The sequence below is a fragment of the Ursus maritimus genome, unplaced genomic scaffold (assembly GCF_017311325.1).
Source record: "Ursus maritimus isolate PB19 unplaced genomic scaffold, ASM1731132v1 scaffold_10, whole genome shotgun sequence".
In the NCBI taxonomy this organism is placed as follows: domain Eukaryota; kingdom Metazoa; phylum Chordata; class Mammalia; order Carnivora; family Ursidae; genus Ursus; species Ursus maritimus.
In genome coordinates this window covers 27534572-27551987 of record NW_024423344.1, presented here as the reverse complement: position 1 = coordinate 27551987, position 17416 = coordinate 27534572, and the positions used below count along the sequence as shown (strand labels likewise).

At 46.4% G+C, this 17416-nt stretch overlaps 1 protein-coding gene across 4 annotated transcripts in view; it reads right to left on the bottom strand.

The window, feature by feature from the left end:
- ENOX1 (ecto-NOX disulfide-thiol exchanger 1) overlaps window positions 1-17416 on the bottom strand; it is a 541200-nt gene that overhangs the window by 147840 nt on the left and 375944 nt on the right. For all 4 annotated transcript variants that reach the window (XM_040623096.1, XM_040623115.1, XM_040623105.1 and 1 more), the window contains 3 exons: window positions 8077-8250; window positions 6656-6862; window positions 2855-3088 (listed from right to left, as the gene is read on the bottom strand). In XM_040623096.1, the coding sequence (XP_040479030.1) occupies window positions 2855-3088; window positions 6656-6862; window positions 8077-8250 (615 nt within the window). The remainder of the gene's footprint in view (window positions 1-2854; window positions 3089-6655; window positions 6863-8076; window positions 8251-17416) is intronic.

Genomic DNA, 17416 nt, shown 5'->3' with positions numbered 1-17416 from the left:
AGTACACGGTGCTTTGTAATCGTCTCTATCACACCAGAAGTCTAAACTCTGTGAGGCAGGGGCTTGCGTGCTGTTGTCTCCCCCCCCCCCCCCCCCCAGTGCTCATTTGCACAGTTCCCCTTTATATGGTAAAGAGTGACACAAATATTTGTGCAATGCTGGCCGCGCGTCCCTCCCCCACACCTCTGACCACGCCTGGTGCCACCAGTGATCAGAAATGCAACATGCTCAAAGGTCCAAATCGCTGAAGAAGAGAGAAAGGCATTACGCATTTACTATGTGCATAGTTTTAACGCTGGGCAGGATGTAGAGGGCCTTGTCGGTCATTATAAAGAGTTGGCTTGTACAGATTTTGCTAGATAGAGCTGATTCTCAAAAAGAAAACTGCAAGAATAAACAAGTACAATGTAAAATGGGGGAAAATGTTGGTAATAAACCTAAGATAGTATGATTTCTCAGGGGAGGGAAAAAAAATCAAATCCAATTAGGTATTTTTCAGACTGTATTTCCACCTTCTTTTTTATTCAGGCTTCTTTACCTTGGGTTTTGACTGTATTTTTTTTTTTTTATCCCCACATCAATGAAATCATCTTCAGGGAAGCAGTTTCCTTGGCCCCTCCAGCCTGGTTTTGCAGTGTTATAAGGAGCATAGAGTGGATTTCCTCTCTGAGGCAGCCAATTTCCTAAGCAATTAAATGCTGTTTATATTCCAAACTCTGTGCTTGGGTTGAAATTGTCAAGCTTGATATTACCTGACTGGTTGCCTGAGATGTATCCCCAGCTAGTTCATTCTACTGTAACTGCCATCTATTAAATTTTCCAATCTGTTCTCTCAAGGGATCACACAGTACTTGGCGAAGGTGCAGCTCCTAAATTCTGCAAATTATACTCATCTATATAAATATATATTTTTGAAATGGCGAAGCTTGCAAATTACTTCACCCGATTGACATCCCAATCTGTGATCCTCTCACGGCAAAGGCAATGCCATGTTCCTCTTACGGGCATAGACATTTCTGGGTTGGTTCCTTAAAAAGGAGAGGAGGAGGCCAAGCTTTTGTGAAATCCCTCCGAGAGGTCACAGAACCAAGACGCTAGTTCCTGTCACGTCTGGCATAGCACGTAAGCTGCTAATGCACAATGTGCAGGAAATGAAAGAAAAAACTACTTGCTCCACAATCAACATTCCTGGTTGAGGATGTTGCTCTTTCTCATTCTGGCCACTCCTTATGTACACTGTAGCCTGGATGGAAAAAGAAGATGATGCCTGTGTTTGCGTTTTGTGTGGTTTTTGTTAAAGGGACACCCATGGCCTATGTATTTATGTCTGTAAGACAGGCCGTCCCAGAGCAGCAGAGCACGGGCCGTTGGCAAAAGAGCCCTCGGTAGTTACAGTGGGGGCATTGCAGCTACGATTAGGGGATCCCAAGGCCTGAACAGGGCATGAGGGCTAGAAGCAGAAGTCCTTTTTAAAAGAATTTTCTTTTAAAGAAACAGAATGTCAACCTCCTATCCTCCTAAAATAGGTTTTGGGCAGCTTTCACACATTGCATTTAGTGAAAACATCCAATCACTTTACACACTGCCAGCAGTACACTAGCTATGCTCTAAAACACTCCAAGGACCAATCACATCTCTCTTCTCATACGAAATCTTTAATGGCTTCTCCGCTGCTTAGGGAGTAAAACCCAAATCCGGCAGCAGCCTTCGGGGCCAGACCATCTGGCCCCAGACTGCTCTTCCTGCTCCACCTTGCTCTAGAAACTTCCATGCCACTCTCAGGTGAGCTGGATCAGGCCCCTTGCCCTTCTCCTGTGCCGCATTCCTCTCTGATTGCTTGTGTTTTTTTCCCTAGGGCACCTGCCTCTGAGCGGAATGTCTTTAAGGCCCTTCTTCTCCTGGGAAAGAAAACCTTGTTTAGCCTGCACAGGTCTCCTCTGTGAAGGTTTTCTCCATACCTTCATCAACACTTGCCCCTGTGTTCCCAAAGCACGTTGCTCCTATGTTGGTTGACTGCCCTGTGGTTGGCTTTGTACTGCAGTTAATCATTTACTCGAGACACCTGGGTGTGGCCAGCTACTCTAACCTGACGCGTCCAACGGCCTGAGGAAGGTCTGACCGTCATTTGCCCGTAGATGCAGACGCCGCTCAGATTACGCGACTCCGATCAGTAATGGAAGAGAATTCACACATACGTGGGATCCCGAGCTAAAATCTGGTCCCGCCCCAATCATCTGCAGTTCACGGGTCAGGTACTAAAGCCTCCATGTGGCTTAATCCCCCATAGCATCCAACGTGTGAAAGGAGCACAGCAAATTCTGAAGAAATGAAATGTACTCGTTTTTATTCCTAATTATTCTGTAGGTGTCAACAGTGTCCCTTCAACTCCATCTCAGACGGCGAGGATCCTTTTCTACCTTTCTCTTCTACCCTCCACAGACCCCAGCGCCGTTTCCCACGGGCGTCAAGGGGGACCCTGTCAAGAGTCCAGGTGGGCGGAAACTCCAGGACCCGCCCGCCCACGGGAGACACTAGCCTCCCTCGGGCAACACAGGTGGGAAGAAGGAGTCCGCGCTGGGGCTGCTGCGCATGACTCTCCCGCCCTTTTCCACGAACCGTGCTGAGTGACCGCACACGTACGCACGCGTGCACCGAGAACACCGGTGGGAAGGGGCAGGGCTCCGTCCGGGCAGCAGGAGGAAGCCAAGCGTCTCCTGCTTCCGAGTGACCTCGCGGGCACGCACTCAGCACGCCTGAGGGACCGAGACGTCTGGGGCGGGTCATGCGGGGATCGCGGTGGGTCTCTGGGGGCGGGCCGTCCCCCCCGGGCAGCGACGCGAGGGCGGCCCCCTACCTTTCAGCTTGTCGGCCAGCAGCGCGGCCTCGTGCTCCGAGTAGTGCATGATGGCCGGCGGCGAGGGCGGCCGCAGCCGGTCCTCCTCCAGCTTGCGCCGGTGCCGCTCCTCGCGCGCGCGCATCCGCTGCTTGCATTCCCACTCGTAGAAGTCGTCCCTGGCTTGGGCGAAGTCCACGTGCAGGCGGCCTGAGTCTTTTTTGTCCGTGCTAGAGCCTAATCGCATCCGGTAACCTGAAAGGAACGGAAAGGCCGGTGGCGTCACAGTGTCACCACCGTGATGAGGGCATCGTTTTGTCCGGGCTCTCAAGGCACCCTGGGGAGCTTTTGCCTTTTTTTTTTTTTTCCCCCAGATGAAAGGCACTGCATTCTTCCCACAGGAGGTGGGAAGCAATTACCCTTCTCCCCAGTGATGAGGAAGTACTGCCAAGTTCAGCTGATTACGCATTTGGGGATAAACACACTTCTGGGAGGTGTCTCCGAGGGTCCCCTACCCATCTTTCAAGCCACTGTTGCTGAGAGGATGACCTCAAGAACCAGGGCACTTACCGTAACTCCTTCTTCCCTCTGGCTTCCAGGAAGCTCGGAGACAAATTTAGCATGTAGCATTTTCCCCCTCTCTGCGTTTCTGTGGCCCTGGTGTTACATTTTCAATTTATGGTAACTCTATTGCATAAGTGTTCTTAGATTCTTTTTTGGAAAAAGGTGGAGTAGGAGTAAATAAAGAATATCTATGGTATTTAAAAAGATCTACAAAGTAAATTCCACAACACCTCACTCATAGGTTATTGCTTCATTCCCCTAGAAAATGCTGCTCGATTCTCTCTCAGCAGCTGCAAAAGCCACAATTACCAGGCAATTTTGCAATGCTGTTTTATTTCCACTTATCCTCTGGGGCACACGGGAGAATATTTTACCTTCAATCAAGAGGCCTCACCGCTGCCTTCCTTACAGCCCTGGAGTACCTCATCTGGCATGCAGCCCCGCACAAATTGTCCGCGCAATCTTTGAGGCCATGGGAGCCTGTGCAAAGAGCGCAGAGCTAGACCAAAAAAAAAAAAAAAAAGGCTCTGGAAGTCTTGGGGGGATTTACTGCGAGCTACCCAACTTATAAAGATGATGTGCAGAAACTTGATCTGAAAATCAACACAAACAGAACCGAAACCAGCCAGCCAGCCTCACTTCAAATGAAGAAGACTTGGCTTTGAGGCTGCTCTTCCGTTTGGGGCGCTCAGATTTTAAAAACATAAATTCAGGTCCCAGCAGGATCACAGCTGTGGGGGCTGCCAGAGGAGAGAGCAAAATGAGCACTTTTGCTGGGTAGGGGCTTTGCAAATGAGACGCCGCTGTGAAATGCCAGGCTGCACTACACTGGTGTTCAGGATCTCCGTGGTAGATTTCAATGGATTATCTCGGCATTTGGGTTGAAAACTCAGCTGAAAATCCCTGCAGAGGCTGACTTCTTCCCTGTAGGGCACTTCACACCTTTGAGAAGTTACAAATACAAAACAGATCTCACATCTGATTCTTGTTATGCCCTTCTCACTCCTAGGTTTAAATGGTGTTCTCTAAAATTGGGAAGATATAACAATACCTATCAAAACGCAAACATCCGATCACATATGCGCAGAATTCATGCTAAAGCAGAGAGTATCTTGGTTCTGGGTCATAGAAACTTAACAAGTCAGCCGGCCACTGTGACATATACATTAACAGCTGAGCGGACAGCACCGCCTAAGGCTGGCCAGCGGCCCTGGGTCCAGAGCTAGGACCCCCTTCTGCTCATGTCCAGAGCATCACTTTTCAGATATTTCTGGTTCTAAAAAGTACCCTCTCTTTTACCAAAACATCATCATTAAGGCCTTAAAAGAGATCTTGATGAGGCTGAGTCTAAAATTAGCTTGGTCTTCAACTGTCCTAAAATTAGGCCTTCCAGCTGGGTATGGGGTTGCAGGAGCTCACACACAGGACGAGCAGCCTTCCCTCCCTCCTGCCTCTCCAGTTAATCGGCTTTTCAGATCTCCCCTGGACTGACGTACAACCTCCCCAGGGTGGCTGAGGCAGAGCTGGGAGACCCTGTGCCTCCAGGTAGGGAGGCTGGAGGTAAGGCCTTTGCTGTGGGCTCCTCCTGCCGCAAAGGGGCAGACCAAGGAGTAGTCAGGAGCCTGGCTCAGAAGCAGGACCAGGGTCCAAGTTGGGAAGAGCCTAGCGTCAAGGAATAAATACAGGAATACCTTTCACGTGCCTCAATTTGGGCCTGTTCCCCTTTGGCAATGTCTCATGGGGTTTCTGATTGTGTTGAAACACTGTGTTACATTGGACCTGAAATGCACTTTTGATCTACTCTGACCCTCTCGTTTAATCAGGTGGAGTAAAGTAATAGTTTTATTGGTAGAGCTGTCGTTACAACCCAGGTTCCCCGGGGCAGGTCTGTGAGAAACGAGACTCAGTCCTTTTTTACCATCTTCAGGATATTTGTGCTAAAAACAACCATTTGCTGAATGGTTCCTATTGTTGCAGGTGCCCTGCTAAGCACTTAATATCCATTATTTTGATTCATTCCTCATAGTAATCCTATGAGTTAGTACTGTTACTACCTCAATTTTGCAGACGAGAAAATGGGGGTCAGAGAGAGGTTATCTTGCCTGAGGCATGTGAGACCCATTGCCACGCACGCGACAGAATCCCCAACTGTGTAATAGATTACTCTGATGCTATGGCCCAAGAATACATGAAAATAAAACACACAGCTATGTGTGTGTTGTAAAACATTTTTTCTATGTTTCGTCTTCCATCTCTATTTTAGAATGCTTTCAGATTCCACCCCCCACTCCCTTGGTAAGGTTTTATTGGAATAAGGGTTTTAAAGTTCTCCATATCGCTACCTGGGCTCAGGAAAGTTGCAGCAGAGTTGGAATAACCCCAAGGCTTCGGGTTTGCAAGGGAATTCCATGGCAGCAGGAGCTGCCTGCAAGAATTAAGCCTGGCAGTAGCATTCAGATTTTTTTTTTCCCTATTCTTTTCTCACCTTCCCTCATTAGCTTTGCCTCAGGAATAGAGAGGTGGTGTGCAGAGTGACAGACTGGAATATGCAGGAGAGCGTGAGGGAATGGCAATGAGTTGAATCCAAGCACACATCTCTCTCAAACCACATACCAGTACCAGATGTGTAGCTCTTACATTTGGCAAAGGCCTCGAGGACAGCCTCGGTACGCTCGCTCCAACACCCACGGGCAGCACTAGGTCCAATTTCAACATTAAAAATCTCCCCCTATCAATTGGCGCCCAAGAAGCGGGTATCCTGGGGTAGTCTTTACCAGGATACCTAAATGCGCTAGCAATTGGGCAATGATATCGGGCCTTCCCCTAGGACCTACGGACTACTTTCTGCAAGGACACTGATCTTGATTTGGTACCCTGGGGTCTAGAAAGTGAACCACTTCTGAAAAACTGAAATTATGCTGGGAGAGTACTTTATTCCCCCAGGGAATTACATCCCCTAATAATAATGGTCCTCAGTATTCATAATATTGCTTTTCATCTAATAAGCACTTGAGAACATTAATTAGAAACTCGATGGAATTCCTGAAGACTGGTGGTGGGAAACCCGTCCTGCCGCGAGGTGCCCTCACAGACTTAACATAGAGCTTCTGGCAGCCAAGGAAAAAGGCAGAGGTCCTCCCTTTCCAGCCCGAACTGTGAGGACTTTACTGTGCGTTAAGGCAAAAGGGAAATAAGCTGATATTAACATCACAAAACATAACAAAATGTCTAGAAAACCCCTTATGTAATGCAAAGTACCGGAAAGGTAAATGGCTTTATCAACCATGAATTCCTCTGCAAAGCGAATGTGACAAAAATTCTTCTTGCTTTTCCGAATGGCTGTAATATCACCGCACTGCTCAAAGACTTCTTGAATGATTTCCTCAGTAGCATTTTCTGGTAATCCTCCGACAAACACGGTCTTACACCCGGGAGGTCGTTCTCTTGTGGAAGGAGGTGGAAGATCTAATGATCACAACAGAAACAGAAGGGTATGCCGTTTATTTATTTATTTATTTATTTTGCGCTATTGCTGGTTCACCTGGCGAACGTGGAACTTGCAGAGTAACTTTCTCCACTCTGAGTCGTGATAAACGTCTACGCGGACTTACATTGATGGCGGGCTGCCCTATTTTTACCTCCTCTCCCCTCCTCCTCCCAACCTTTACTTTCTGTGGTCCTTTCTACACAGGGTGGCTAAGCTTGTCCACGAACAGAGATGAAGCAAATGTTAGCGTAATTTAATTTCTCCTTCATAATATAGAAGCCCAGAAAATGGGGGGAAAAAACTTCACGAAGTACAAAGCATGATGAGACGACAGCATGATGGAAAACTGGGGCTTGTTATCTGCTTTGTCTTGCTGCGGGATAAAGGATCAGCAAGGCGGAGAGCAGGACCTGTGAGCATGCGCAGTACTTGCTCTGCTGGGGAAACACGAGGCCTGAAGACAACACTTTTTTTTTTTTTACTATTCACATTTAAATGAGCCAATGATTACATTTGGGGGAGGCTGTAGGAAAAGATAAAACGTACACTGTCACAACATTTTACCTAGTTTATATGTAGATTACTAAAGCAATCGCCTGAAAAGTCCACTTCAAAAAGGCAACACTGATTAATCTGAATAAAAAAAAATTCTAGCTATTTAAGCCCATAAACTTAGTATCTGAGACTGAATTAAAAAAAAAATCTGGCTCATTTATTTCATCAAATATATGTTTCCTTCAAGCAAATGCCATTTGGCCCAGAAACTCTGAGATGCGGGCTCCCCCCCAAATTGCTAACTGCGAAATTAATTCAATTTTCCATCTAGCAAAGCACATTTCAGAGTTTTTCTCCCACATTTGTGAAGATGGATGGAAATGCTCACATATTTCACACTATGTTTTGCAGCAAATGCTAGACTTCGTTGCGTGCAAAAAGATTCTTAATGCTGGGTATATACATCCCATCATGGCTTCACGATGTCAGTTCAGCTCCTGGATGGAACCCCTGGACACAGGCCCATACATTCGTGCTAATCTAGAGACAAAAGCCTCATGCCCAATGGATCCCCACTTTGTGCATCCATGTGGAAGAATTCTGAGTCACATCTGAAAGTGCATGCGATGCTACGTTAAAAAAAAAAGGGAAAGAAATTTAAATTGAGGAGCATATATTTCTCACAGGTATCACTTACTTGGATTTTGAGGGAAAAGAGTACAACTTTTGCAGTGGATTATTTCTTTGACGACAGCCACTTCTGTTGGCGGTGGGGGTGGTACAAGCCCCAGGCCTGGTATCATTGGGTTAATGGGGGTGATCCCAGTCATCATGTTGAGGCCTGGATCAAAGCCTGGGACACAGATTGAGTCTGTAAAGTACACAAGATAACATTTTGGCTGGGAGGATCTTAAATCAATTTTCATTGTTATTTTTGCTGTTTTCCTGCAAAGATTATTTGACTTTATGCTTTCTACCTTTTTTTTTTTTTTTTTTTAGGAATGTCTCCCGGCATAAGATGTAGCATTATAGAAAGCTATTCCAGAAAGGTAAAGAGAAAATAAAAAGATGAACTTAAACCTACATGAAAAGGAAATTATATCACTTAAAACATTAACATGGCAGAACAGAACATAGCATATTAAAGTGTAAAACCATGCACCATGAAGCTTTGCTATTGTTGCGAATGTGATTTTCTGTTTCTTAACATCGGTGTATTGTTTACGCTGGCTGCCTTATGACCCAGAATGTGGGAAGAATATCATTTAACATTGAAGTGCCCTGTGAATCTAATTGTCAATCTGGTTTTATCAGAAGAGCCTTCTTATCCAAGTGACCTAGATTTGGAAAAGTTCAATTTATATGTGCATACTTTATAATGATGCATTCAGGTCCAACCTCACCTATTTCCCCCAGGAAATAAAAAACAAAGAGTGATTACTATGGCTGGGTTAAGGACATGCAGGCACAGAATCAGCCTGCATACATTTCTGCATTCCATTGGATAATTTCACTTTCTTCCTATAATTCAATCAACAAATAAATAATTGACCACCCTCCTGAAGTCTTTATGCCCTGTTATAAAAAAGAAAAACAAAAAACAAATTTATGCTCTGTATAAAAAAAAAAAAAATGAGGGGCGCCTGGGTGGCACAGCGGTTAAGCATCTGCCTTCGGCTCAGGGCGTGATCCCGGCATTATGGGATCGAGCCCCACATCAGGCTCTTCCGCTATGAGCCTGCTTCTTCCTCTCCCACTCCCCCTGCTTGTGTTCCCTCTCTCGCTGGCTGTCTCTATCTCTGTCGAATAAATAAATAAAATCTTTTAAAAAAATGAAAGGGGGCCAAAAGAATGGGTTTTCCAATATAAGCAATGAACTGTTTTTTTAATGTGGTAATGAAACAAGTAATTTCAATGGTGATATACAGGGATGTTCTTTTCCTAAATAAGTAAGATTTATTTACAAGCAGGGAGTGTTAGAATACTGTACTGAGTATCAGAGAGTAGCTGTGAAGGGTTCCCTCCCCGGAGAGTGTTTCTGTTTGCAGAAAGCAGACAATCTCACTGGTGGTGTGATGATGCAGGGAGACACACAGGCACACAGGCCACCAGGAGTGGTCATGGTGACCCTCCGCGACTCCTCGGCGATGAACTCCCTTTTCTTTTCTTACTCTCTTATCTTTTCTCCCTCCTGGATATTTCCGCTCTTCCTCTGGGTTGAGCAGAATAAGCAGGGTGATCGTGATCTATAACCCCCAAGAGGACTGCTGTCCCATTTCTTAGGAAATCCATCTAACTTGAGAGTGTACTGGCATGACTTCAATGAAATTAGGTTGGTTTTTTTTTTTTTCTTTCCAATTTTGGTTTTGTTAAAAAAAAAAAAAACAACTTGTAAGTATAAATCCAAGTAAGCATTCTCATTCAAAGGAATCACCTTGACATTCTAGGTACTTCCTCTGTAATCGCGGTTCTCAGTTTCTTCATCTGTAACATGGGACTGTTTGGCTGAATAATCTCTTGGGGCCCTGGTAGTCCAGGATTCTATGCTGACATTGCTCAAAACAAGTGATATAGAAGAGACATAAAATCTGGGATGTGACAGAGACAAGATTCACACTTGGGTTATTCATTTAAAATCCTCATAAAGTTTCGCAGGTCTTATCCTCATTTTACAGATAAAGAAACTGAGGCAGAAAGCGGTTGAGTTGGGATCCCCAACATCACAAAGCAATCAAATGGCAGAGTCAGCACCAGGCCCTCGGTCTCTGGCTCCCTATGTAAACACGTCTCTTTTGACTACCTTCAAGTCTCCATGTAGAATGACCCAACTTGATCATTCACCTGATACACGTCACTACTAAAAATTTTCCCTGCTCTTAGAAAATAAAGTCAAGACGTATCCTTCTGATCCAGATGCCAAGTCTAAAGGACGAAGTTCGAGAACAGAATGGTCTTCAGTGGCATCATCCCTGAAACAACAGATTGGCTTTCAAGGTGAATATAATAGAAATTGAAACACTGGCACGCGTATGCCTTTATTTAATCTCACTCTGTGCATGAGATCCGTCTGCTTCTTTCCTGGCCCGGCCCTCACTGTTGTTTGCCAACACAGGGTGATTTAAGGCTGAAACCGCTCAGGACAGCGAACCCTGTGAATTACAATAACCAGATGTTTCCCACAAATGAGATGAGAAGCCCAGCCGCTTGCATTCTCTTTTAGTTGTAACAGACTTCTGTTTCCTTTCTGAAGGCCAAATAAATAAATACATCTTTAGAAATGGGGACAAAAGACAGTACTCTTGAGCAAAATATTTTAATATAGAGCAGGAGTTACTTTGCTTTTTCTGAGACATCAATATGAAGAGACTCTGAGGTTTAATGAAATCTGCATGGTGAGTGCAGTAGCTTGAAAAGAGCTTAGAAAGGAATTAACACTTAAATTATGTTGGACCTCAAAGGATCTGAGATTCAGTATTTGAGAGGAGGAAGTAGGGAAGGATTAGACTTTATTTTTAAGTAAGAACCCATTACTTTTTAACAATATATGAACAGATGGAAATTGTTTTCTCAAATAGCACAGGAACCTATTATGTACTAACTCATTAAAGCAAATGCACACTTTTTGGGAGTCTGAGAAAGACACATGCACAGGAAGACAAAGGTGAGGAGAGAATGCAAGGTCTACGAGTCAGTGCCTTGTCTTGCTTAGAAAAGCTGCCCCTGTGAACTTCAGAGATAATGAGTTATAATTCCACTCAGGGAAAAGAGGAAGAAGGCTTAAACTGCAGCAAGAGAGAATCCAATTAAGTATAGAGTAGAACTTTCTTTTAGAAATTGTACTTAAACAAGAGGCAGGGTTATTTATTTCCAAGACCGCAGCCCTGTCCAGCCTCCCTTTGTACCGCAGACAGCAAGCACAGAAGCGCCAAGGCCAAAGCTCAGCAAATGTTTCTTTCTCGTTGTCAGTTCCCAACTGGACAAGACACAACCAGAAACAAAAATCCTGCTTACGGATTCATACGTAGTCCGGTGTTTTATCAATTAGACGACCATGTTGCAGAGGGCAGGTTACGGTTTTGTGTTCAGGACGTGAAGAGGCATGACAGTTTCTTTCCTTCATTCATTTGGCATTTCCTGGGCCCATCCTACTGCCAAGATATGGAGTCAGGAACCGTAATATGGTCCCCACTTGGGGAAATCACCGTGTTTAAGGAGAACATGAAAGATGGGCACCAAATTCAGCAGAAGAGTTGAGAAGTGTAAACCAAGGCTGACACAGTGGCCCAGGAAGAGACGGGCCGGGGACAGCCTCATCGGCCCGGGGGACTCCAATCAATGTCCATGCTACAGCATGGTGAGCAAGCGACACTGTGACCGGTGTCCTGAGGCGCCACGGCAGTCAGATTAGAGGAGAAGGGATCTTGCCTTTCAAGCTAGTGCATTCTGACTTTATTCTCACTGGGATGGGCCTCCAGTGAAGGTCAGATGTGCACTTTGCCAGGCAGAGGCCCCCCGCCGGCTGTGCTGCACCTCACCCCTCCTTCTCTATTTGTCCACTGCCCCGACCAGTGGCTGGCCCCCTTTCTGCCCTTTCCCATCAACGCCTCACTGAAGTCTGATTATTTGAAATGAGAACTCGACCCCACTTGGAAGAAAGGCAATAGAGGCCAGTCTTGGTCAAGGCAGGGCCTAACTAGCTTAGGTGTGGGTGTGGATGCTGGGCTGGGCTGGGGCTTAGGGGACAAAGATACACTGTCAGCACCAGGAACAAGTGTGGCCCAGAAGACAGGGCACCACGTTCCAAGAGAATAATAAGAGGAAAGAGGCAGTAATCAGGCTAGAGGTTAGCAGTAGGTCTAGTCCTGGGCAGAGACAAAACACAAGAGCGGGCAGGCCAGCTTTAGCAGGACACTCCCTTGGCAGGTCTTTGGGCCTGAGCCAGCCTGATCTAGGTTCTGACTCAGTCCAGGTGCAAGTGAGGTTTGGCAGCAATGTGACAGGGTCAGAGGCTGAGAGAAACTGACAATCAGGGAGGTCACCTGAGCTGGGATTCAGGCTGGAGAAGGCAGGATCCAGACACGGGAACAAAAGCCTAGGGTTTGTGGAGGGAGACGGGCACCCCAGTTATCAGTCCTGGGGTCTGGGTCATAGCACGACCCGGGTCAAGCCCAGCTGGATGCTGAGTCCTCAGAAGGCAGGGCCAGGGCCCCAGGGCCCCCTTCCTTGTACCTGAGGCCCAGACGGGACCTTGAGTCCAGGGACATGCCACGCTTGTGGGGGCCGGGGCAGAGAGACAGGCTGGAGAGGCTCTGAGCAACATGCAGAAGCTCCCCTCCTTTCTCCAGAGGAATCACCTCAGATTATGATCCATCATCACTGGACAGAGAAACTACGTCGTGACACATGGGCGCGTTCTGTTCATTGCAATTGACAACCCTACCCTTCGGCCATGTCAGTTACACTCACAGATTATTAGAGTACATGCTTTTCTTTTCATTCCATGTCTTCCTTTTCTCTAATACTCTTAAAAATCATTTCATGGTCAACAAACGAAAGCAGTTTGCAAAAAGGTGAACTCGAACTGAAAGGACCTGGGCACCAGCTGAGGGGCCCTAGGGCTGACCGGTCCCTTAACCTCTCTGGGCTTCCGTGTGTTCTTCAGGTAAATGTGAGCATGAACACCAGACGTACCACCTCCACAGAATGGGAGCCTCAGAGAGCACGGTCCGTGTGCAAGCAGCGTATCAACGTGTTAGGAGCCCAAATCTGCAACCGAGTGTACCCTGCGATCAGGCCCTGAGTCTCCCACGCACTGGTGGTGCGACCTCAGGACATTGAATCTTCCTAAGCCTCATTTATAGTACCTGCAAATTGGGGATAATCATATTTAAATTTTAATAATCTTGTGAGGATTAAATGGGATGTAAAAAAAAAATCTGAAGTGTTTAACATAATGTTCGGCACATGGTGAGTACACTACAAATGGTAGCACTTATGTGCAATGTTAATAAGTACGTATTTTATGTATGATATTTATGTAACCTTATACAACTATGTTATTAATACTGTAGACACATAAAGGATCATGATGATGACGACGAAGTATTTCTTTTGACAAACATCTGAGTGCCTACTAGGTGTTGGAAGTTCCGCTAGGTACTTTGCCTATAAAGATATTAAATGAGTCGCTCCTTCAGTGAAGTGACGGTCTGGCGGCAAAAAGTCCTGAACAGAAAATGACAATACTGTATGACAACTGTTGTGAGACATTTAAGTAGGAGGCGATAAGCACAGAGAAGGCGAGCACAGAAAGCAGGCTGGAATACAGGTTTGTAATGGCTTGAATCGTATCTCTCTGAACAGAGAGGTTGAAGTCACGACTCCCCTGGTACCTGTGATGTAACTTCATTTAGAAACAGGGGCTTTGCAGATGTAATCAAGTGAAGACCATGTCATACTCAATCTAATACGACTGGTGTCCTCATAAGCAGAGGAGAGACACAGGCTCACAGAGAAAATGCCATGTGACAGCGGAAGTGGAGATTCAGTGACGTAGCTGCAAGCCAGGGGACACCAAGAATCGCTAACAAAAACCAGAAACGAAGCAGGCAACAGATTCTTCCCTAGTTCCTTCCCGGAGGGAGGATGGCCCTGACAAGCCCTTGTTTTCTGACTTCTTGTCTCCAGAACTGAGAGAATGATGTTTCTGTTTTAAGTTGTCACAGAGTTTGTGGTACTTTGTTAAGGCAGTTCTGGAAACTAACTGGGGGGACAGGGTCATGATAGGAATGCCAGAGGGGGTGATAGCTGACCTGAGTCTTAAAAAGGATGACTTCTATGGGTGTGTAGAGAAGATACTCTTGGGGCACCTGGGTGGCACAGTTGCTTAAGCGTCTGTTAGTTTCAGCTCAGATCATGATCTCAGGGTCATGGGATCGAGCTCTGCGTTTGGCTTCGCGCTCAGCACGGAGTCTGCTTGAGATTCTCTCTCTCCCTCTCCCTCTGTCCCCCTCCTGCTCATGCTTATCTCTCAAATAAATAACTAAGTCTTAAAAAAAAAAAAGAAAAGGTATTCTCAAAATATATTTATTAGGATCATAAATACAAAAGACACTTCTTAATGTTCTCTTAGAAGAAATGTTCAAAACCAGTTGCCTAGAGGCGGGATCGCTCTTAGGTTTTCCCTTTGTGGAAAAAACCCAACCTTGAAGATGTCTACATATTTATTAAAAACAAATCAACCCCACAGATTATACGTTAACGTTAGAGCGTACTTTATAAGTGAATGCCTACAAGCCGAATCTAAGAAAGTTAACATTGGTGATGCTTCTGTGATCTTTCCAGAGAGATCCGAAGGTGGTGAGGTATGTTTTCTATTTGAACGCAGGATGTATACCCAAGGTGAGCTCCTGGAGCCAGGCTGTGCTCACGTCATAAACAAAGACCTCATTCCATAAATAAAACCCTCTGTCTCCTGTGACTGGGGATATAATGCTGGCGGGATGGAGGAATGCAGCCGTCAACAGCTATTTGAAGGACTGTTGACTTGAGTGGGGAGATTTGTGTCCATGTTTGAAACTATGACACGGCAGCGAGTGAAGAGAATTTCCAAGCTTCTCATCAAAATTGCTGCAGAGAGGCAATGACTACTGAAAGAAGTCTGTCAGATCTTTCCAGCCACCTGTGCATGGAGCATGCACTTGAAAACCAAATATAATTACAGTGAGCAGGAAATAAGAGCCCATCAAAGGATCTGTGACAGTCCCTCACACTGGGGGCTGGGCGATTTGAACTTGACACCAGCGCATACAAAGGCCTGAACTTTCACACTCAAAGTAAGCTGCTCTGTTTTCTGGACCTGCGGAAACGTGCTCTTCAGACACAATGGGCCTCAGAGCTGAGGCATAAGAACCACGCCCGCGCATGCCAGGCCGGTGTGGAGGGGGTCACTTTGACAAGGAAGCAAAGGACACTGGGCCTCACCACAGATGGTGAAATTTCCAAGCTGAAAGAGATTGGAGTATTTCCTAGTCCGACACTCTTGATTGAACAATGAGAAAATGGAGGCTTGGAGAGGTTAAGTGACTTGCCCAAAGTGTCACAGCTAGTTAAGAGTGGAGCTGAAATTGAGATCAGACGTCCTGCTTGCTTCACCAGTGTGCCTTTGAGTTCCCCCACATCTGCCTATCCTGCCTTCCCTAAGACACATCTAATGACAGATTATTTGCTACTTCCCAAGGCCATCCATTTCCTTTTCTAAAGGTTTCACAGCAAGAAATTCACCACTCCTATGTTGCCTTGGGACCTGATATCCTGTACTGAACCCATTGTCCTTATTCTGCTCTCCTGGGCTATTGTCAGAAGTCTGCTTCTCTGTCCCACGCTGCTCGTCAATTCCACGAGGAAAGCTCACAGGAGCACCTGAGTCTTCTCTAGCCCGGCCTCAGTGACCCCGCTTCCCTTAGTCCTTCCATAAGTGACTTCCTCTAAAACCCACCTTTTCTGCAGTCTAGGGTAAGCCCCAGAAATAGGACCCATAGAATCTGACCTATAGGATTAGCGGTGCTTTTGACCCTTCTTGATTCTGAACTCTATCCTTGTGGCTGACCTGGTACATTATGACTAAAAAACAGTGGCCACACTCGAATGCTTGCTTTGTGCCAGGCCTGCACTGAAAGTGTCACATCAGCTCATTGCATGAGTCTTTCTGGCAGTCCCATCATGGAATTGACACACGTCAAATGACCTTCTTCGACTAAAATACATATGTCGTGTCTCTGCAGGATGCTGTCATAAAACTTTACGGTTGATTTTTTCAAACTAAATAAAAGAGTTTGCATTCTCCATTGGATTTTCCAAAACCTTTTTTCTTAGGATCTCCTTCTGTCTGGAGTTTCCCCTCTCCGGCCCTCACTGTCTATACAATGGCAAGACAAGTCTTTCTTAAAGTTCCCTCCATTTGGGGCACCTGGGTGGCTCAGTGGTTAAGCATCTGCCTTCGGCTCAGGTCAGGATCCCAGGGTTCTGGGATCAAGTCCAGCATTGCACTCCCTGCTTAGTGGGAAGCCTGCTTCACCCTCTCCCACTCCCCCTGCTTGTGTCCCCTCTCTCGCTGTGTCTCTCTCTGTCAAATAAATAAAATCTTAGAAAAAAAAAAGTTCCCACCACTTTTGATTTCTCCCTGCAGGTCAGGCTCAGCCACAGGGAGAAAAGAAGACCCTCTTAGACAGATCTATTTAGACTCGTTCCCCCTAACATGTATTTCTCCTGAACTCTTGCTGATTCCTAGTTCTGACGGCCAAGGCCAGATTCTCACTGCACAGGGGGCCACTCTGAATTCCTCGGGTTGGAAGTTCATGCTACGTGATCTGCCCTGCTCTGCGGCCTGCTGACACCCTCACGCTTGTGTTCACGTGTGTCGGAATGCGCTCCATAGCAAACCGCTGAGTGCCCAGGTCATCCGCCCTGCCCCGTCTCTGTCACACACGCCCCGACAGAGTGAGTAACTTCAGGGCTTGCCTGTTTCTTTTAATGACACTTCCCCTTCCTCAGTTCCTGGTTTAAAACCTCATAGGCAACCACATCCAGTTACATCCACCTTTCAGACAGACCTACCTTTGAAAAGCCCCCTACCTCATCGCGTCGGTGCCCGCTGCTATATGGGTTCTTACCAGCTCTCATGTGGCGGACTGCAAAAGCGCTGTGTAGGCCCAGAGAAGGCAGCTTCTGTATCTCCTCCCTCCCCTCCCCCCATGCCCTTTTCGCACCCCTGAACCTGGGATCAGCCAGCCGTGCCCACGGGAGACCCACGAGAATAGGCCCTAATAGGGGCCTCGAAATTACTTCTTTCAAACTTCTTTTCACATCCCCATCTCATTAGCCGATGATTAATTTTCTCTCTGTACCGTGTTATGTGACTTTGTCCAGCAGGACTGTTACATAATGAGAGAACAAAGAGGACTGAGTCGGCTGTCGGTGTTCTCTGCTTTGAACCCGCTGACAGCCTTATGGTACCGGGGGGGGGGGGGGGGGGGGGG